The sequence below is a fragment of the Dermacentor variabilis genome, chromosome 1 (assembly GCF_050947875.1).
Source record: "Dermacentor variabilis isolate Ectoservices chromosome 1, ASM5094787v1, whole genome shotgun sequence".
NCBI classification, from domain to species: Eukaryota; Metazoa; Arthropoda; class Arachnida; order Ixodida; family Ixodidae; genus Dermacentor; species Dermacentor variabilis.
Genome location: NC_134568.1, coordinates 113,873,714 through 113,896,641, shown reverse-complemented (window position 1 = coordinate 113,896,641; position 22,928 = coordinate 113,873,714). Strand labels below are relative to the sequence as shown.

At 46.0% G+C, this 22,928-nt stretch overlaps 1 protein-coding gene across 1 annotated transcript in view; it reads right to left on the bottom strand.

The window, feature by feature from the left end:
- Positions 1-7,277: 7,277 nt before the first annotated feature.
- Positions 7,278-22,928, bottom strand: part of LOC142571833 (adenylate kinase isoenzyme 1-like) — a 45,616-nt gene continuing 29,965 nt past the window's right edge. The window contains exons 2-6 of the mRNA XM_075680479.1: positions 15,677-15,743; positions 15,138-15,301; positions 12,787-12,903; positions 10,045-10,230; positions 7,278-7,384 (exon numbers count right to left, since the gene is read on the bottom strand). Of these exons, the coding sequence (XP_075536594.1) occupies positions 7,307-7,384; positions 10,045-10,230; positions 12,787-12,903; positions 15,138-15,301; positions 15,677-15,722 (591 nt within the window). The 5' untranslated portion in view covers positions 15,723-15,743 and the 3' untranslated portion in view covers positions 7,278-7,306. The remainder of the gene's footprint in view (positions 7,385-10,044; positions 10,231-12,786; positions 12,904-15,137; positions 15,302-15,676; positions 15,744-22,928) is intronic.

Here is a 22,928-nt window from a genome sequence, read left to right as displayed (position 1 = left end):
ATCGTACAAAACCCAGATTATTGTTCTTTTTGTGACGAATCAGAAACAAGTCACCTTTTTTTTTTCTTCCCTGCAGCCGCTTCTGTTCCCATAGCAGAAGGTTGCTCAAATTTCCGACTAGAAATTTATGCTAAACTTGATGGCCAGCAAACCTATTGTCTTTTGGTGTGTGTAACTTGGATACCAGCCACAAGTCTATTATTCCCTAAAGCGTCCGGTAGGTTACGAGTGATTCCGACCTTCGTGAATTTAAATTCATTTTGTGAAGTATGTCCGATCGAAATTTTGTTGTCCGCCTGTTATATAATTTTTCCTTTTTTGTTCTTTTTTTCTTTCATTTTTCCTTGTTTCGTGTGATTTTTATCAACTCCAGTGTGACCAATTTGTGACCAGTTTGACCAATAATCAGAAAGTGGTTTTGGCACGTAAAACCCCATAATTCAGAGAGTAGCAGTAGTAATAAAACCTAATAAGAGGTATAGATTAAGGGTAGCACAAGCCTACGCTCCAACATTAAGTCACGATGATGATAAAGTAGATCAGTTTTATGAAGATGTTGAATTAGCGACGAGGAAAGTGCAAACTCAGTATGCTGTAGTAATGGGCGACTTCGATGCAAAAGTGGGGTAAAAGCAGGCTGGTGAACAAGCAATTGGCCACTACGCCGTCGATTCTAGGAACGCTAGAGGAGAGATGCTGGTAAGATTCGCAAAAAAGGAATAAGCTGAGAATAATGAACACCTTTTTCAAGAAGCGTAGTAACAGAAAATGGACCTGGAAAAGCCGTAGTGGTGAAACAAGAAATAAAATTAATTTCATACTTTCTCCCGATCTCAGCATAGTGCAGGATGTAGAAGTGTTAGGTAGGGTTAAGGTGCAGTGATCATAGGTAAGTGAGGTCTAGGATTGACCTCAATTTGAAGAGAGCAAGAGTAAAATTCGTCAAGAAGAAACAGGCCAACCTAGGCGCAGTAAATGTAAAAGGCAAATTCAGTCTGGTACTCGCAAATAAATATGCAGCCTTAGAACAGCAAGGTGAAGATCACATAGAAGTAATGAATGAAACCGTAACTAGCTGGCTTCAGAAGCAGCAATTGAAGCGGGAGGTAACGCACCAAGGCAACCTATAGGTAAGCTCTCCCAAGCAACGAAGGACCTAATAAAGAAACGACAAAAATGGAAGTGTTCAACTCAAGAGATCAGATAGAATTCGCGGGAATTGTCAAAAAACTGATCAACAAGGAGCAAATAATTAGGGATATTCGAAATTATAACGCGAGAAAGACTGCGGAAGCTGTAAAAAAATGGACGCAGCTTGAAATCAGTGAAACGGAAACTTGGCTTGGTACAAACCAAGATGCATGCACTAAAGGTAATATCATCAGCAATCTCGAAAGTATGGTAAAAGCAGCGGAAGAATTCTATACTGATCTGTACAGTACCCAGAGGAGCCACGTTACCTCCATTCGAAGCAGTAATGAACAGGTTGCAGAGACGCCTATAACTACCGATGAGGTTAGAAGGGCCTTTAAAGGCATGGAACGGGGAAAAGCAGCAGGAGAAGATGGAACAACAGTCAGTTTAATCAAAGATGGAAGAGACATCATGCTTGAAAAGCTTACGGTCGTTTATGCGGAATGTTTCACGACTTCAAGGGTCCCAGACAATGGAAGAATGACAACATTATACTAATCCACAAAAAGGGAGACATTAAAGAATTAAAATATTATAGGTTTATTAGCTTACTTTCAGTATTGTATAAAATAATAACCAAGCTCCTTTCCAATAGAATAAGGGAAAAGGGCAACACTTGATTTCGGTCAACTAAGAGAGCAGGCTGGCTTCAGGAAAGAATACTGTACAATAAATCACATCTATGTAATCAATTAGGTAATCGAGAAATCTGCCGAGTATGATCAGCCTCTCTATATGGCTTGCATAAACTACGAAAAGGCATTTGATTCAGTACGTAAATATCTTACGTAAATATCTTGGAAAATATCAAGAAAGATTCCACAGCTACCTTGATTCTCCACAGGAAAGGTAGAAAAATACCTATAAAGAATGGGGCCAGGCAAGGAGACAATCTTTCCAATGCTGTGTACTGCATGCTTGGAAGAGGTAGTCAAGCTATTAAACTGTAAAGGCTTAGAAGTAAGAATCAACGGCGAATATCTCAACAACCTTCAGTTTGCAGATGACATCGTCCTGTTTAGCAACACTGGGGACGACTTACAACAAATGATTGAGGACTTTACTAGAGAAAGTGTAAGAGTGGGGTTGAAGATTAATATGCAGAAGACAAAGATAATGATCTACAGCCGGGCAAGGGAAAAAGAGTTCAGGATCGCCAGTCAGCCTCTAGAGTCTGTGAAGGAATACGTTTGCCTAGGTCAATTACTTACAGGGGACCCTGATCGTGAGAAGGAAACTTACAGAAGAATAAAAATGGGTTGGAGCACATATGACAGACATTATCAGATCTTGACTGGAAGCTTACCATTATTAAATAGAAAGGCGTACAATCAGTGCATTCTACCGGTGCTAACAAATGCGGCAGAAACTTGGAGACTGATAAAGAAGCTCGAGAACAAGTTAAGGACCGCACAAAGAGCGATGGAACGAATAATGTTAGGCGTAATGTTAACAGACATGAAGACAGCGGTGTGGATCAGAGAGGAACGGGGATAGCCGCTATTCTAATTGACATTAAGAGAAAGAAATGGAGCTGGGCAGGTCATGTAATACGTAGGTTAGATAATCGGTGGGCCATTAGGGTTAGAGAATTGGCGCCAAGAGAAGGTAAGCGCAGTCGAGGACGGCAGAAGACTAGATGGGGTGACGAAATTAAGGAATGCGCAGGCGCAAGTTGGAATCGGTTCGTGCAGGACATAGGTAATTCGTGATCGCAGGGAGAGGCCTTCGTCCTGCAGCGGACATAAAATAGGATAATGATAATTTGTAGGAGCGGTGCGCGAATATTCAATATTTCGAATACGGACCAAGGAGACTGCCATTCGGCTCGTATTAGACTTGATTCCCTATTTGTGGCGAGGACTTACGGAGTCGCCACCTGTCGGAAGCGCTTCGCTTGCGTAGTATGAGGGATAAACCGGCGCGCTCCTCATAGGTCTGGCTGTCGGCGCTCAATAAAAAGACCCCGCGGGAGCACTCCTGGACATTTGTTTAAGTACTCGTGAAACGAAGGAAGTTTTTTACTGTCAAAATAATTATCTTGGGCAAACAGAAAGCACAGAATGGTTTACAGACTATCTCTTTACCGAACACGTACAGGGAATGTCCACTGTGCGCTGTAGCCGCGATGCTGTCACCCAAACCGGCTTCTTGCGTGAAGGGTCGGCACTCTGTGAAAGTGAGCTATGTTAAGTATGCTCTTATAGTGGGCTGTCTGTAAAACCAAATGGAGCATAATAGAATGAAGCCTGAATGCAGCGACCACACGGGTTTGCAGCGACCGACTGCGCGTTTGCATGCACGTCCGCGCACAATGTTTCGCATCGTGCCGTGAGCTTTACGCCGTAGCATATGATTATTTGACTATACACACGCAACCATTGTAGCGTGGACGCTATCAGAGCTGTTCAAAAATAATTTCGTTATAAATAGGGAATTCAGCACCTACGGCGACTTTTGATATGCCGTCGGTACGATTAAAACTTTTTTCGTTTCTTCCAAATTCTTGGACGTTTCAAAATTATTTCTCAAGTTGCATCGTACTGTATGTTTATCTGTATTCTCAGCCTGCGATTACCCTCTGCTTCTTTCCTTTTCTTTAATCAGGTACATTCATTGTTTGGTGCTAACACAAACATGAGCATATGCCATGCCTTTCCAATGCGCTTCTTATTCCCTTTCCAATCCAGTGAACTTAACCCGCCGTGGTTGCTCAGTGGCTATGGTGTTGGGCTGCTGAGCACGAGGTCGCGGGATCGAATCCCGGCCACGGCGGCCGCATTTCGATGGGGGCGAAATGCAAAAACACCCGTGTGCTTAGATTTAGGTGCACGTTAAAGAACCCCAGGTGGTCAAAATTTCCGGAGTCCTCCACTACGGCGTGCCTCATAATCAGAAAGCGGTTTTGGCCCGTAAAACCCCAAATATTATTATTAATCCAGTGAACTTGCCAGTATTTAGCATCAAGTCCATAGATTAAAAGCTTCATGACATTAGCCGGCAGCGGGCGAGCGTCTCGGTGCCCGCTTTCTGCTACTCACTAAACATTGCAACCCCGACGCCGTAGCAGAAATCTTCCTTGCGGAAGTGCTTGCTGCACACCCGAGTTGTAGCCGATGGCTGCTCGCAGGTTTTAAGTTTCGCGATCCAAGCTTCACGCAGCTTCTTATCCTGAAAGCACGCGTGAATGCTGACATTGCGTACGCCTGGCACTGCTGCACCGAGCAGTCCTGTCGTGCTGGACGCGTTCAAAGGCAGACACTACCTATTTGTGATTTTAGGTGTCGTCAAGCAGACACTTGAAGTGGGAAAACTCTCCCACTTAATCAGAACCGCAGTGGAGGTGGAACTTTAAACTTTCGTTTTCAGCTCGATTCGGCGCTTCCGATGCAGCCGACGCAGCCGCTGTGTCCACGTGATCCCTCATACCACGTCACGCCGACGGTAGCGCCAGCTTTTCTAGTGGTAGAGCTCGGCCCCAATACTGTATTGTAGAATATCCGTTACTTTTCTAAGATAGTGCGATACCAGTTAGGGTCTTGGTGGAGAAGGACCGAGGCAAGCTGGCAGCGTTTCGAAGTGTTCTGTTGTGGGACATCCGCGGATGCTGTAGAGAGGCGCCAGTTCCTCAGCAAAAGCATGAAGTGGCCAACTTCTCTCCTACAAGTTTCAGTCATGTAATGAGAATGCCTCAACTTTAGGAAAACAAAGTTTGTTGTCTCGATTGAGGCAAAGCAATTTTTCGCTTTGGCTGATCTCATCCAGGTTGAATCTCTTTAAAGTGACGTGCAGTGCTATATCATTACACTTCGCTCCTTCAACGAACACAACACACTACGTGCATACAGCGACGTGCTGTTTTCTCGTTTCATTACCGTCATTGTCATGGTGCACCAGATATCAAATTAATTTATCATCCACAAGCTCCTTATTTTACAGAACTTCCAGTTGCGAACGGCATAAAATAATGTAAATAGTGTTTTTTTTTCTTTTTACTGGACGGACGCTGCACAAACTTGATATTTCAATGTTAATGATAACTCTGCATTCTATTCAATATTCGAAGGTCGCTCTTCGCGATTATTCACGCAGTGAAATTTCCGAATCGAGAACATACCTATGTAGTTTGCAAGTAACAATACATCAGCTGAGAAAACCATCCAGTGCTTACATCACTTATTTTGCTGTTTCGGATTTTCAAAAACTTTTGTATCACAGAGGCGTCACTTCACATCTGCTGCTTTTGATAGCATGCGAACTACTGGTATACCACCACGTACGCACTGCGCCCTATCATTAGAGCAGTAATGATAAACACAGCGATTAATCCAATCGTTGAAGACAGCAATATACAAGAACCCTTCCCGCCTTTTTAGGGTGCACTTCAAAGCCCATTTTAATGCGAATAGCATTCTTAGGGCATTTGCGCACCTTTCCGGGGTCGGACTGTCCGTGCGTCTCGAACCGTTTTCCTGGCAACATGGGTCACTGGATAGTTAGTTAAAAAGCAATGGGCGGCTGTACTGAGGAAACCAACCAACCACTGGGCCAACTTGGGTTATGTGTATGCGACATTGTGTATGTACCACAGGGTACGTGTGGCTGTTCAACTAATCCCTCTGACGCCAACATGCGTAGCTGGTTATGTACCACTGGGTATGCGCCGCTTTTAAATGACAACGTATCCTTTAAAATTTATCCGGTGATGGGCGTAATTGAACCCGCGTCATAGTTAGTTACACACGAGCTACGCGCGGACTTGGTGGAGGCGTCGCGAGATAGGAGCCTGTCTGCACACACTCCCGACGCGTTTCGGCGGTATCGTGATGCGGTGTGTTGCTACAATGCTTCAGTGCTAGTCGCATTAACGTTGACATTCATCGTGAGACGAGTTCTGTCGGAATCTTTCTTGACAACACCATATCGCAACACCTCTCTTAACAAAAAGATAATGTCTCCGCAGTCCTGCTGCTCGGCAGGCGGCTACGTACCGGGCTAGGCGACTTTCCGTGAGAACGCGCCGATACAGTTCGTGCAAGCGCTTCGACTGTATAGCAGGCACCGAGAACGAGTTCTCAAAGTTGACTGCGTTAAGGTAGGGAACTTCAGCTGTGGTGAAAAATTGTTCCCAGCAACGGTTCTTGAGATGACTGGGTCAGTGTTGTACATAATGCTATGGCTACTCAGAGTGTGTTCAGTGGGTTCATCACATTAACTTCCGCGTGCAAATGCTGCCTCAAAACGGCACATCGGCGCGAACTGCACCATTGCTGCCTGATATGAGGCACAATCCGACCAATATATATGTTAGCAAAAGGTCATTCCCGACATCCAGCATGACAAAGAGCCGCCACAGCAGCACGGCAGTACCGACTTGGACACGTAAGGCCACCAGACAGCTACGTTCGGTAATCCGGGGGTATGGATCCCGCTTCTTATCAAGGCGCGCGTCCTTCCATGCTTGTCACACACTCACCCTGTTTTTCTCTTGACCTCTGTTAATGTAGCTTTCAGTAATGCACTGTGCTAATCACCGGACTGCGATTCCTCAGTTACTGTGCAACGGAATCAACGATTATGTATTAAACTGCGAGGTTAAACGTTTCGGAACTGTAGAGTGGTTTATGAGAAACGCCGCAGTTGGGGGCTCAGGAACAATTTTGACCACCTGGAGTTATTCAACGTGCGCCCAAAACGCGGTGCACAAGTGTTTTTGCATGCCGCTCCCATCGGAATGGTACCGCCATGGCGGGGATCGAACCCGAGACCTTCTGTTCAGCCGCGCAACGCCATATTCACTGAGCTACCACGGCAGGTGTATCAAACTATCCCCTCAGTAGTTGTGGCCCGTCAACGAGAGCATTTTCCTCGCCACAAATACTACAACAGTCACTGACGCGCCATGAAGCCTGAGACAATGTTACGCTCCTAGAAATGACATTCGAGCTGATCAGCATGACCAAATATCAGCGAAAGAGCCCAAGAGCACGGACACCGAGTATCGGAGAGACGTGCCAATCACAAGAATGGACCGGCTCGCGACCAAACAAGTCGTTTGATGCTTCGTACTATAGAAAATAAAGTATGTACATGTTCGACTTTAATTCCTTGACTATTTCGGTTTGGTTATTTCGTCGAAGAGCTGCGTCACCGCTTGGAACACCTTGTCTGGCTCCTCTTCTGCTGAGATCTGAAAGACAACCACAACATAGCTTATTAAAGTTTTGGCTCGAGCACGTCGCGGCAGCAGGTCTCTACTGTCTTTTGTGAAACAGGAGAGTCTTCTACTCATATAGAAACAGCTAATAGGTCATTGGGCTTATCGAGAAGCGTTCTGAGGTAGCTCTGTAACATTTATTGTTCGGGAAGTCTACGCCAGGCTCCATCACGGCGCGTCATCTTTAGACGCGCCTGAAGAGACTAACTTAAACGTGCTAAGTTTCCACTTAATGTCTGTCAAACAACAGGCAATAAAGGAAAGCTGGGAAACTTGCGAAGCGCACGAGCAGGGAGAATTCACAAGCCCAGGAGAGTTGCCGCGTGCCCAAACAGTTTCTCTCATAAAGCGACGTCTGCGCGCAAACTGCCCACGTCCCCGCATCACTGAACATTTTACAGCTACGCCTGCAGTAGACCGATCGCGAGGGAAAGGAACGCGTTCAGATACCGCACGTGCGGATCGTCTTTCGAAGAGTGTTTTCACTCTTGCGCGTATTTTGCCTGTGTCTACGAATAACTCTACATGGTGATAACTCCCTAACTCTAAGTTTTCTAGATATTAGATAATTTTATGATGGGGTACCTAAGCCACGCACCCAAGCGTTGGGGGACACAAGCTCCAAACTGTGTGTCCTTCACAGTCTTTTGTGCTAGCTGTGCTTGCTTTTATAATCCCTGCGGTTTGCCTGCCCCAACGCTCGAACGCCCTAATCTAAAATACTCTATTAAGGCCCTTAGAGGTTTCCACAATGTATAAGATAGCCCCGAAGAATGTTAGCGACGCTTCCGAGCTACGAGAGGCGCAAGCTGTTAGGCAGATTAGGTACTTTGCGTGCATTTAAATACAAGATGTTAATGCTATATTTCCAGGCGTCACGCTATGCTCTGCTAGGCTCCCGCAACACGAAGAAGTTGTCGCTATACATGTGCACCTCGCTCTGTAAATGCGGTAGCCGGCGTGCAACCCAGGCGAAACTGTGGCATGGAGTGCACGCACACGTTTACATCACGCAGCGGGGCACTTTGATCTCAAAGGCGCGTTTCGTTTGCTTCTAGTAGTAATTGTCGTTGTTGTTGCAACACTGAGTATATGTGACGTTAGTTACACATACTCAAGTTGTAAGAAATGCTGCCTCTAGGACTTCTAGATGATTATATCATGGACGCCCCAGCTGATAGGATTCGCGCATTGGGTTGAAGTCTGAAAAAGTCTAATGAAAAGAGCTGCAAATGCTACTTGCAAAACTCGCTAGATGCCCGATAAACCTACATGCAGCGTTGAGTTGATGCTTCATTGTATACAGCACCCCTGCCCCAACACATCAAGAAAGAAATAATTTTCCCACCAGATGTGATACTTGATTTGATACAACACTGATACAATACCGATACTGATACTGATTTGATATTGATACTGACACACTACAAACAACAATTACACAATTTACGCACACTATAGTGATTGAACAAATTAGGAGTTGAACACACAGACACGCAAAACTGTTTATTCATTGAAATATCCGAAGTACTGCTTGATGTGAATCATTTTTATGTGCGATCGATTTCAACGCGGCAACTATTTAATTGCGTTCGCCTCGTTTCACAGGTGAGAAAGCAATAATGCGGTGTAGGTTATCCAATATATGAGCGGGAAAGGATGTGTGGTACGTTAAAGGGTAATACCTATGTTAAGCTAGCGCCGTCATTCTTGGTGATATAGAATATTACGACGGCTTAAGATTGATTACTTACTCTCAATTCGGAGTATCGATATCTTTTCCTTTTTAAGAATTAGGAGCTATAATTTCTAAACCGGCACATTCTCCAGAGTGTTGATTCTTCGCGTAAGCCACATAAATGAACACAATTTGTCAACAAAGCTAGCTCCTTCGAAAATTGGTCGTTTCGCCTCTTACTGTAGTAGAATAAACCATAAACGTCCAGTGCACCGTAAATTTCACGCATTTTGGATGGTTTTCAACTTCTTTAATAAGTGCTCGGTGCGTGTTCTCCGCGAGACGACGTTGGAAACGAATATTGCGGCGATGACAAGCTGGCTTTGCTTTGCATAGCGACGTGATTAGACGCTGAGGCGCAAAGCTCTATAACCCTGTAACGCACAAACACAGCCCCACATCAAGGAAAATAACTGGTTCACTCTTATTTCTGGCCATGGAGAGTACATTTGTATAAAGAACAATGAAGATTTCTTTGAGTTATAACTTAACAAAGCAATTAGCAAATGCTTTGCTAAATTATTCCGAACGCATAAATCTCTCCAGCGAGTCAAAAACGCTACCATAGCATTCTGATTTATAAAACTCAGCGTAGAATATATGATACGTTGAATACTACCGGGTTGAGAAAACCATGCTGTTGCTTCAAAGGAATTTCATGAGATGTGAAGCTGAATTCAAAAAGCCTTCCGTTCGCAAGTGTTATTTGTCATTGGCCCTGAGCCGCCTTCGCAAATAATACGTCTAGCATCAGGATTGGCAGGAATTTCCTCTTGCGAACAATTATAGCGTAAGAACATTTTGTGAATACAGGCCGTGATTCGTTTCTCAAAATGAGGGTTGGAACGTCGCTCGCGGCAACAAAAGGCAAAAATATCGAGCAAAGCACACCCACCTTATGAACGATGGCGCTGTACTTCTCGAGGACAGGCGTCGACTCGTCGTGGAAGGTCTTGAGCCGCTTGGCGATGGTCTCTTCGTTGTCGTCCACGCGGCCACTCGTCTGACCACGTTTCATGAGCCGAGTCTTCATCGTCTCGTCCTTCACCTCGAAGTACACAAGGTTGGTGCACTTGCACACCTGCACAATTGGAGACCGACAAGCCCTCGTGCTTTTTTTTTCTTTCGCGGTAATGTGTGAAGAACTCTGCGGAAGAATTACGACCTGGTGAACGCCTACCCGTATATGTTATCGACAACTCATTGTGCCAACTCCGGTGAAGAAGGCAAAATCGGCGTTCGCTTCTGTAAGTTCTGTAATATCGAACTTAGCAGAGCGTTACAGGGAGCAACCTGGTTTTGTATGTGAAAGATTTTAACTGCATCTTGTCTTTGTTTCAACGCACTAACATCATAGGCAGGGGGAATTCCAAGTATGTGCGCGAGCTGCTTGAAGTGTTTCGTATCAAAAAGAACGAGCGGGCTTGCATAAGCGACCCATCTGTGCTTATCAGAGAGGAAGAGTGACGCTTTTTATCGGGGTTTGATTGAGATGTTCAAGTGTGCTATATTGGTTTCTTTCTTTTGCACGTGCGCTTGCACAGGAAAAGCGGTGTTTGAAAGCACGTGGATGCTGTGTTCCTGCGCGTGCATGCGTGCGTGTGCGCCTCCTTCTGGCCCTGCGTACCACGAATACACGCAAAATTACCGCTCGAGGAACTTTGCGTGCATTTGCGGGCTTCTTTCACGCTGGGAAAAGCACTTTTATGTGTAGCACGCATCGAGCAACAGAAAGCTGAATCGGGAGTTTTTCATGTTGCTTTACAATTTCCCACTGGCACTTTTCATGTAACTATAATATTTGAGAAGTTGATTAATTAATTACGACTAATTATGTAATTAGGCGGAATGAAAAAGAAAATCTGAGTACGAGGGACGTTCCGAAATTAAGTTTGGTCATTTTTCTGAAAGAGGTTGGTACGCCAGGTGAATACGCGCCCGTTGCTGGTTTAACGACGGAAGGAGCGTCAGCGGAGGAGGAATGACGCATGCGCATAACGCCGAAGAAGAGAAAGTAGCAGCAGACCGCTGTGCCCGAGCACAAATCCCGATGGCAGACAGACGTGTGCTGACAACTTGGTCGCTAATGGAAGTGCTTGCTCTTATCCGGTATGAATGGGCACGTGGGACTATAGTGTGTCCGTCATTCATGAACGTCTACAGATCGTGTATGGTGAAAATGTCATGCCTCAGGCATTGCATCGCAGGGAACCGAGTTTTATCAGAGTGGTTTCTTCAAACTGATTTCACGCAACGACAAATGTCTCAATGTCGGTGGCGACTATGTGGAAAAAATAGTGCAAGGTGTATAGTTCATGATGCCATGGTGTATTTTCTTTTTTTTTTGGCAATAAAGTTTCCGTGTGAAAATAAATGATGAAACTTACTTTCGGAACGCCCCTCGTATCTCCAAGCGACGGCAAACAAGATTACCTTGATTCTGCTGAGGGACGTGACATCTGCATGATAGCTGGGACACCCTGTATACAAACGTGCCAACTCCCAACTTAGGTTTATTCGGTGTAGACACGTTATTTTATACCTCCGCATTTGCGTAAATGGTGGACCGTTTTATGAAGTAGTATACGAGGCGAATAACAAAACGGCACGCGGTACAAAAAAATGAATATATGCTACAAGAAACCAAGAAAACGAGACCACTCAAGCAATCCAACAAAACTGAGGCTCAGGACGATTAAACCCAGCCTAGGAAAAAAAATATTCTATCTGCGCGTTAGCGTTATTGAAGCCAAGCATACACAGCAGTTCCCCTATAGATAAATTTTCAACATTTTAAAATTAAATTCTGGGATTTTACGTTTTTTTTTATTTATTTAGGCACGCCGTAGTGAGGGGCTCTGGATTAATTTTGACCACTTGGGGTTCTTTAGCGTGCACCGAATGAGCAGTACAGGGGGCATTTTTGCATTTCGACGCCATCAAAACGCCATCATCCTGGAGCGCTGTGTCTGTGTTTCTTTCTTTCTACGTCCTCGTTCAGTTGCGCTTATACACTCTACCATGGATTCTAACCAACTAGCCCGCCAACGTGTTTTAATCAAAACGTGGCCGCCGCGGCCGAGATTTGATCCAACGCCCGGGCTTAGCAGCGACTGAGAGATAAATCCCCCCTCTCTACCCCCTCCTTATTATTGCCATATAGTTATCTGGTTAGTAATACCGGCGACAACCGCAGGATTTATAGGGACCAACTGTCTTGAGCATGCTGCCAACCTGACTTTGAAAAGTACGCTGTTTATCGGCAAACATCCTAAGCACATGAGCAAGGAAAACCTGTAAGGGCAAGCAAAATTTAACGCTTAATGGAAGGCTGTGTAAGCGCAGCTTCAATAGCGCGACTGCATAACGACAGAGAATATGTTGAAAACAGATCGTTTTAAATCGCGTTGTAGATGTGTTTTTGGCTCTTGACTCCCTTGAGTGTCCTAAGTTTCCAAATTTCTTGTAGAACATAGACAGCTCTTTATATTCCTCGTATTGTTTTTGTCTATCGCCTCGTATACATGGCGTCTAAAAACTATTCAGTATACACCGTGTGCCTCAGCTAACGTGAATACGTTCCCAATATACAAGACATCAAAAGCGATGCCTACCAAGCTGTGGGCAATAGGCTTACCTCAGCTTCGAAGCGCACGCCCTGCTCAACGTTCCTCGGATAGCCGTCGATGAGGAAGCCCTTGGCTGCCGCTAGGTTTTTTTTGATGGCCTCTTTGATCAGTTGTAGGATCATTGCCTGCGGTAGGAAGGAGAGGGAGACTTACTAGATCACCACATTCGACTGGTCAACCACAGATCAGAAGGGTTAGTGGGTGTCGGCATCATATAGCACATCCTCGTCGACTCATCAGGCAAAGAAAGTTGAGGACCTTTTTGAACCTGCTTACAAAGGACTACTAGATTTTGGAGAATTTACGGTATCAATGGCGAATACGGTGTGATATTGATAATGCAATTCAAATTTACTTGAAATATATCACTCTTAATATGCATTTGCTATACGGACACGGCAAAACATGCGGGAAGCAAGAACAATCCAAATGTCTACTTCGCGCCTGTGCAACTCTGGAAATAATTAGAGGTAACGAGTAAAGTAGAAACGACAAAAAATGTGTTTGGTGTCCGCTTAAGAATATCCGTGGTATCGTGCGAACACGCATAATGTTCCACCGTGAGAAGAGTATCGCAGAGTACATTCACCATGTGGCTTCTAATACAACTTTTTTCTTACACACGAAATGATTTAGTCCACGTTCCATGTCACAACCACATGCCACTTCTCGTTATATGTCAACTAAGCTATAATGTTAAAACCAAACAAAATACAAGGCTGATTCAAAGGAAATGAACTAGGCACATCGCCTAAACAAAATCATAAATGCGTGAAGGTTCTTTTCAAAGCTTCAGTTATTCCTTAAGGCTTTCCTTCCGATGCGACTACACATGTCTGTTTAACACGATTCAGAATTGCCCTCGCTGAGTATCGCCAGACTCGGCCCACCGGTCATCATGCTGGTAAAGGGAAGGAGCCTGAGCCGTTGTTGAAGCCGAGAATCTGGCTCTCTACTTACCTCTCGATTAAAGAAAAAAAAAAAAGAACTGACGAAGTTATGTGCGCGTAAGCGTCGGCATACGCTTGGAGAAACCACTGCTGCTAGCGCAGCGCCTTGCCAGAGGGCAAATAACTATCGCGCTAACAAAGATAAAAGCGAATGATTGCTTTGTTCGCTTCGTCACAGTACATCGCAAAAGGAAGCTGAGAAAAATCCTTTCAATGACGGCTTGAGGGGTCCTTCGACCCCCTTTGCGAACAATGACAGCGGCTGAAACACAGAGGTGCAATGTCAGAGTGCTCGATTGTTTCGAGCTCCTGAATGTATTGAATAATGTGCCATGGAAGTAAAAAAAAAAAAACCTGGTTTATACAACAAGGAGAGCCGCTAAACAGCGTGCGAGGCGATTACTAATACGTCACTAAACTAAACAATACTGAGAAAGGTGACGACAGCCAAAGGAGCTGGAGGCGGCTACCCGCAAGATGTGATAAGAGGCGACCCATGGCGGTTATTATTCCACCGCATTGAGAGAAGCAACCAAGATGGCGGCTAGCACACTGGTTCGAGGATAAGCTCCAAGTTCTGGAGAACCGGGGAGCAAGCCCAGAGGCTTATACCATACTTCGCTATATGCCGTATGGACGCCGGTACAGAAGCGAGACCACCCGACGCGTAATGAGAGCCAGATATAATGCTGTAGCTCGGAACCTCTGCCGTACCCGCTGCGAGGAAGCATAGTTAACACTGATAAGTGGGTTAGTTGGTGGCTCGACATACAATGCGTGTGCCAGGCTGTACAAATTGTTAGCACGCTCACGAGTGTGGGTGAGTGCGCGCGCCTGTGCATGCGTCACTTGCGCATGCTCGTGTCACTCTCCTCGAGTTATATTAAGTTACACGTGTCCTTCAGGTAACGCTAACCATTAAGCGTCGATAAAGTCGAGAGGCCCACTAACTCGCGTAAACGCAATCATTCTCCATCACGAGCCTGTCATGCGTCGCCGCACAACACCTGTTGTGCGTGTGCTGGAGGCCACTCAACGTCAAAGCATAAGGGGCCCTGAGCTAACGGTACCCACCGGACTGAGCTTCCTTATTTCTCCATAGCTACTTGCCATGTCGCATGTCTGTCCGAATGGAGAGATTTTAAGCCCAAGTGTAATATCTCATACCGACACGCAAACGCGGACCATCAGCCTCCTTTTCATTTCTCGGTTTACAGCATGCATGGAAAATAAATTGCAAATTAAACAATATTAGAATGTCACAATGGACCTAATGGTCACCTTTCCGATAAATAAATAACGGACCACGGACAGTCACTTCTCTGCACTTAACTGTGGAATGTTGCAGCGAAAAGACCCGTTAAAAGCGTACCCGTGGGCTTCATACACGGTCGCTTTACAGTACCTACCAGTGGGGCAAGCTCTCCCTTCTTCATGATCTCGTTGATCTCCTTGCCCCGATCGCTGCCAGACTCCACTTCCGCCCGCAGGAGGTCGCCCGACGAGATGTGCGTGAAGCCGTACTTTTGCACTATCTTGTCGCACTGTGTGCCCTTGCCAGAGCCGGGACCGCCTGCACGCACCGGTATGCACTCAGCGACACTCGTAGACCCACATTCCCGAACAAAAATGGCTCGCGAGTGACACCACCTGGCGAACCATCTGCTCTTTCCAACAGTATACAGATGTTCAGCAACCACGAATATACGATCAAAGCAGCCGTCAGGCGATCGCCAGACTCGTAAATCTCTAGCACTCCAATAGCCATAGAACTCTTGTTAGTTTTAACTTTCCCCGTGATATTTAGTTATTTAAAATTCAGGTATAATCACTCTATTTGCCAATAGTTTCGATATAGAAACCTAGAAACCACTGTCTCGTGCTCAGCCGCAGTGCTGAGCCACCGTGGAGGGTCACAGAAACAAACTAAGACATTTTAATATCTTACCAAAGACGAACACGACTGGCACCTTTACGTCCAGTGGCCCTTCCATGGGTGCAGCAGCAGGCTCCGTCTGATAGGCAAAAGACGGCAAGTCAGACGCCAATCGACGCTTACACAATGCGCAGTTTTACTGGGTAGTCAGCAAAGCTGCGCTCGCAAAAGGGGTCTAGTGGTCAGAAATTACGAATATTTAAATTTCGTCGTACGCAGGCGCATTCTCAGTCGCCGATGGCTTGCGTCAGGCAGGGGTATTTTTTCTATTTATTTTTTTACAGGACATTACTATAGGAAACGTCCCTTACATAGAAAGAATTCGCATAGAATGTGACCTAAGATTATTAATTAAAATGACCACCTTGAAGATGCCCAACGCTATCCTGCGCGCGCGACTACCAAAGCTGTCGAACCCATCTACACGTTCGGAGTTTATCGCAGAGAAGACTCCAAGTCAGATGCGCACTCTCTTTCGGGAAATTGAGCCAGCAGGCCAGACTGATGAATAACAGGCATTAAGCCGGCATGAATGCCCGTCATGGTTCATTAGTGCTCATTATGGGTGCTACCACGTGGTTACCGGCGACTATCGATAAGTACCAGTGATACACGGTTCGCGACGGGAGGTCCCCTGCTATCAGTCACCAACAATTTCTTTTTGTATAGACGATTTTATATTCGCTTGATGGACGCCGCCATCTTGGACTGTTATGCAAACAATTCCCATGTTTTATTAGAAGTAACGCAACATAGTCATGAAACGCTGAACGCATTTATACAACTATTGTCATGCTTGGGAATCGACTCTAGTAACATACACTGTGTCGTTAAAGACATAAAACAGCAGCGTTAACAGTCCAAGACGGCGGCACCTAAACGCTTCCGTAAATTAGTCTATACAAGGGCCAGAACGAAGCCCACACCATATATAGTATAGCAACACGCATATACGTGGCATTCATATTTTTATTCTTTTCTCTAGTCGCACATGGCAACACTTCCTACGAGAACTTTCGCGCGCTTATGACGTGATATTATGTGCCTCGTTACATCGGGACAAGTAGAGCGCGGTATCTGTGGCGCAGGACAGTGCCGTTGGACATGTACAAGACAAGTTGCGACGACCTATTGATGCTCAAAACGATAGTCTCTAAACGAGGAAGCGTGATACTGAATTAGAGGAGCCAGTGTTGGAGGCTAATCAGACACGCAGGTTACGGAAGGGTGAAGTCGAGAGGGACAAGTCGAGGGGTGAGAACCAGTGCAAAACAAGAGGCGTGCCGGGCACACCTACTCCGCGAAGACCGCCACCAGCAGCAGATACTTTTGTTTGGCCCCATATTCAATTGAGGATTGTGCGGAATGGCGTTGGATGTAGTATACGCATGCGTGTGATTGAAGTTGTGGTTTCTCAAAAAGACTACTAAAACACCTTCGCTATGGGGGTGATCAGTGCCGGCGTGTGATGTGTCAGTGAGTGACATCCGAGTGGTGAGTAGCGTGTGTCGTAGAGGGACACGCGCTACACACGTACGCTAGACGCTGCGTACGCGTCTACCCGAAGACGAAATAGTCACATAATTGCTTTTCAAGTCTGTTTTTATAACCATGTGCTATGTTACGAGCGTCAAAATCCCATTTTTATTTATATACACCGGATAGATGCTGAAGGCGCATCTCCATGTAGTATAATACGCGTCTACGTATATATAGTGCGAATAACCAACGCGACATGTCGTTGCTGCCTTGCACAGGTCAGCGAAGCAGCACTGCTGCGTGCCTTGGACGCAACATTTCTGACCAAAGCATAAAAACAGCTGCTCGCATGTATAAACTACGGGACACTGCAGCTTGTTCATAAATCTCGTTCGTGTTACATTAGGCCAAGATAGTGCGAATGCACGCATAGCGCACTTTCGCCGGGCGTAGCGGCTCAGCTTAACCTCAAACGAGGAATGGAACTGCATCTAGCTGCCCCGTTGGCCACCATGCCCACCTCTTTAAGCAATAAAGCTAGTTCATTCTTTGCGCAGTGCATATCCACTGACACACTTGTCCGCATTAAAAAAAGATCTCAAGCATTAATTTAACACACAGGTTGGCATCTGCTACAAAGTTCGGTGACCGAGCTCCGCATTCGAACGTAACCTGGTACATCTTTAAAAAAAGGAGTGAAATTTGGGGGCCGGCGTACCCTAGAATATGCGGTTAGAGGATCTGGTTTGCAGATTTTATAGATTAGACAGGTTGAACGATTGATAAGGTGCGAAGATTGATGTCATTGGCCATACATTTGAGGACTGCGGCTGCTTCTCTACGCAAATGCAGTGCCAAGGTGCGCCGGTTAAACCTGACCCTTCACACCGACCACGCGGATTACAAACGGGTGCCAGATTCGATAGAGATCGCGCGGAACGACATTAGCGCTTAATTGGCTTCGCCGCCTTTTTGGAATGTTACGCATTTGCAAACCAGTGGACAGAACTGAAGGGACGACATGCGTGTGTGAAGGAACTGATTCGCTATGAATTGACGGCGGTAAAGGTGACCACGACGAGTGATACAGGGCCTCGACAGTGTGCATTTGACGTGTCATGCGCAATCATTTAAAATATTGGCGACTATAGCGTGGTATAGGTAAGAATACACACCATTTTATTTTTGTTTATATTCCAGTCGGCTTACATTAAAATATTTTTTTTTTACCTCCAGATTTTTCATTATCGGGTTAGAGTGGAGTAAATACATAAGATATCATGCAGCCACACGTAACAGAATAAGAAATCTACTGTGCAGCAGTGTTTCTTCCTTGTGTGTTTTACTGAACACACTTCCTTCTAGGATATACCATCACCAATTATAGCCAAAAAATGTCCGTCCCGCTAGCCTTTTTCATTTCCTCATGCATCCCTTTCGCCACATCTCACCTTCAAGAACCGGTTATTTTCAGCTCTTTGGAGTGTCGCCCAAACTCCGACCTCCGTTATCACCAGAATCAGGCCAGTCGTCGTAAAATTCAGCGAGCCCAAACTCCGACCTCCATTATCACCAGGATCAGGCCAGTCGTCGTAAAATTCAGCGAGTATAAGGCTTTTCATTTTTCTTTTCATCTATTTCTTTTTTCTTTTTTTGCCACCAACCGAGGAGCGCGAAACGACAAACACGAGCGAAACTTGTGCCGAAAACGCCAACTAAGACAAACCAGGAGGAATTCGCAAGACTTGACGTGAATGCGAATGGGGCAAGACTGCAGCGATATAGTCCAATAACCCGAAGGCATAGTATTCAGCGAGCCACCGCAAACAGGAAAACACTCGCTGGCAGCGGAGGTAAAAATTAACAAAAGGTGAGACCAAATTTACTGCCGTGATGTCTATCAATAGTCACAATTTCACACGGGTAATTTCGTAGAGGCTACGAGGACATTTATTCTGCGGAGTCTAGATCACACGTAACGCGCAAGGGCAAGCGTCTTTCTGCCGCGAAATTTTGCATTGTCTGGTTGGTGCCATGTGGAGTCATTGCGGCCGTCTCGCTTTTATACTGTGGTACAATTAGAACCCTCCAAGACAACATTTTTACGGCCTCACAACTTGAAATGTAAAAGTTTTCATTTAAGACTGTGCTACTCGCTGCCGTTTCTGGGCCGGATCGTTGACGCCGTTGACGCCACGCCGTTAGCAGCCTATACTGTGGCGACTTTCACCGAGTGCTAATATCTGACTAATATATAGGTAGGTGTACTGACCACTCGGCCCTTTAACGCATAGGGCAGCGGTCGAACTCCGCCATCCAACGGAGATTGTCTATAAGGACAGATGCAGAAAGATGGTATATCTTTACCCAAAGTAGAGCCAAGAACCACTCCCAAAACTATTCTCTCAGTCCACTGAATGCCTATCCTGCATCTTGTCGCTGTTTCGAATGGACAGCTTTTTTTCATGGGAGCCGCAATACTGCGTAGGCAGTGGCGCCATCTATAGGCAGTCAGCATACTGGCTTGGGCGAACGCTCCGTATTGTATGCCATGGTGTGCGCTCGGCACTAGTTTCTGGCGGCCTTTTTTTTTTTTTTTTTTTGCGCTCGCGGGGTTTAGTTACCGTAATATGGAATCCTCTACGCAGGAAACGGTTCTGTGAGACGTATTCAAGCGATTTAAAATTCGGAATGGCCGGAGTTTCTGCTGGTGTTGGGGTGGGCGGAGTCCCCAGCGCAATGTATGCGCGCGTGTTTGAGCCTACAATCAACCTCGGAGATCAGTTCTGTGCATCTGGAAATTCGTTTCACGAATGTGACCTTACTGAAGCCTTCTCACTGTAATTCTAAGCTCTGGTTTAACAGTAATGAGTAGTTATGAAACGTGACGATCCGAACAGCGTGGTTGCCGTTCTGCTGCGGAATAAGTTGTGCTGTTTACTTTGAGAAGAGTCCAAATTGTTATCAGCAAATACATTGCGCGACTTTCTTGTTTGTTGGACGAGATTCCGCGCACAAATAAAATAGTTTTGGTTAGTAATAACCGCATTCCGTACAGTGTGAATCATACTTGTGTGGTTCAGCGACCGGCTGCATACTGCGTAAGCGTCCGAGGCAATCGTAGATGCTGAGTTATAGATCTGCTTGTTCTATACAACGCATGGTCCAAACATGCGGCATGACCATGCGAAGTCTTTTGCGGCGTTAGTCCGGGTCTTCTTTTTTTAGCGCGCAGCTCTTAGGCGCCCGATCCTGCGGCGAGCGTCGGCGTCGGCGTAATCGAACGAATGAGCACACCGAAAGATGAAAGAGCGAACGCGGAGCGCAGCGGCGGATGAAAGGCACGAAGATGGAAGCTGTGGATGAGGGTGCAGCAGGACATGAGGTGGAAAGCGGAGCAAGAGGGTATGGCGAAAGGGTGGGAAGCGTAGAGCGGCGACGATGGCTACGAAATGGAGCCAGAGTAGTGCCTGTCGCCTGGCAGATCAGGCGGCGCTGGTTCTTGCGATCTGCAGATTACCGAAGCAGTCGCGCCAGTCTTCGCTCCGTTTGCAACGTGCCGTCCGAGACAGATTGTCCGCGCCAGCCAATATATCGCGAAATGAAAACGCGTATAGAGGTGCGCTCAAGTTGCGCGTTAGGGAGTATAGTAATCTTTAGTGATTTTTTTTTCGCGAAAGAAAAAAGTAACTTTTCTTTTAGTCTCGTTAGTCCTGTCCTCTACTATGCACTCACCCGTCTTACGGAAATTGTGTTCGCACAAATTGCCGTTAGGTTCTTTTTATGCGATGATTTTTGCATATTGTGCTTTACAGGGCAAAAAGGCAATGCCGAAACAAAAATACTTATATGCATCACGCTGGTTCACCAACCGCAGTGATGGCTGTGTTGAACAATAATGCGGCTGTTTGGCAGTGTTGGTAAGACATGACAAAACACTAAGCGCGCACCCAGACGAGGACGGTGAAAGAAGACAGGCGACACACGAGAGATATGTCTCTGCTGTCTTCTTTCACTGTCCTCGTCTGGTCGTGCGCTTAAAGTTCTTTCGTCGTGTTGAGCAAAGCCATGGGCCTTCTGCAGGAAGCTACCGCAGACATAGTATAGTGATTTCAAGTCTACTAAGACTTGAAATGCGTGAGAACGATGTGGTTGCTGACACAAATGTTTTATAACATTTGGCGCTTAGATGTTTCGGGGTTCCATGGGGTTGGCCGTACATAAATACTCATATCTTTTAGTTACCATTCCAAGCGATCAGACAGTGAGATTCTTCATTCATGCTGGCAATGCATAGACGCCGGTTCTCTTCGTCGAGTGTAAACCGACACAGACAAAATATTTAGCGACACATACACATCGTGGCTGGTGATACGCGTCGCATGTTTGCGCAGTCAGGAGAAATTTGCACATACTGCATAATGCTGCACTTAAAGGCTACACAGTGGTTATTCAACGAGCTCGTATGAACTGACATAAAGTAACTTTCACGCAGAATGAGCTAAAACATTTCCAAATTGTTCCACAACACGCGACGGCAACACACATTTCAAGCAGCACCGCACCGGTTCCCACAAGCCAGAGAGGAGCAAAGGATCGCCGCCAACACCCTTCGCCGCGCGCCCTTTCCTCCTCGCTCGATGAAGGCCTATAGGCCGAATATCTTTATCCATGCTGAGAAAATTTATCGAATATGTGCGATGGATGTAATCTCGAATATAAAGGGAGCTGGCCCCGTCGCGCTTTTATAAAGTGTAGCTGGATTCTTGCGACGCATACCATTAGCGAATATGAGCGCGTACGTCCGACGTGTCCTAATGTAAAGACGGTTCAGAAAGTCTTCGTCCCTGTTTTGTTTTAGGCAAATTACCGCTGTAAATGCGAAGTCAACATATCCATTCTCAGCGGTTGACCTTTCTTGGACCGGCCCGGCCTTATCTGCCGGTAGCTCCGCGGCACGGCATTGCTGTCAATTGTTGAAGATGGAGGTTGTGCTTCACACGTCCACGGCGTACGAGCAACGAAGTGAGATTCGTTTTCTATGAAGCAAGGGACGAACGACCAACGAAATCCACAGGAAAAAACAGCCCACATATGGGTCTCCTTTGAGAAGTGTGAGGTGGTGGTGGTGTGAGTTCGCAAAAGGCCGTGAAGAATTGCATGACAATGAGAGTTCGGGGAGGCCGCGTGCGTCGCTGACTGACGACATTGCTCAAATTTAGTGCTGCGATGGGACAAATGTCTGAACCCGTGCGGGGACTACCTGGAAAAATATTGTAAGGTACGTAGAATAATACGTATATTTGTAATTACCTGTATTTACCTTATTTCGGCTAATAAAACATAGGAGCAAAGACCTTCTGATCAGCCCTCGAAACATGCCCGAAATAAGTCAGGTGCGTCGGACGTACTTCCCAGAATCCGTCTGAAGTACAATTTCAAGGAATATGCCTGAGCTACCTTTAGCTGCAGCACTCTATCACTCCCTCTTTTTAGGCCTTTCCTAATGCAGTACAATACGGAAGCGTGTTCATCTTCAGCGAAAATGGTCGCGGCCTATAGGTTTTCAAAGAGGATTGAGTCAATGTGCTTTGCACGAGCGAGCTTGATTTCGTATGAGCACCCTATACGGCAATACCCCACGAGCACGCAAACCCACCTCAACGTTTCATAAAAATTATCTGCACGAAACGGGCCTGCATGCTCATATTTAATTTCATACTGCGCTTATGCCGCGTGGCAACCCAAGCGAATAAAAAGCAGAAGATGACCGACGCAGACGGTG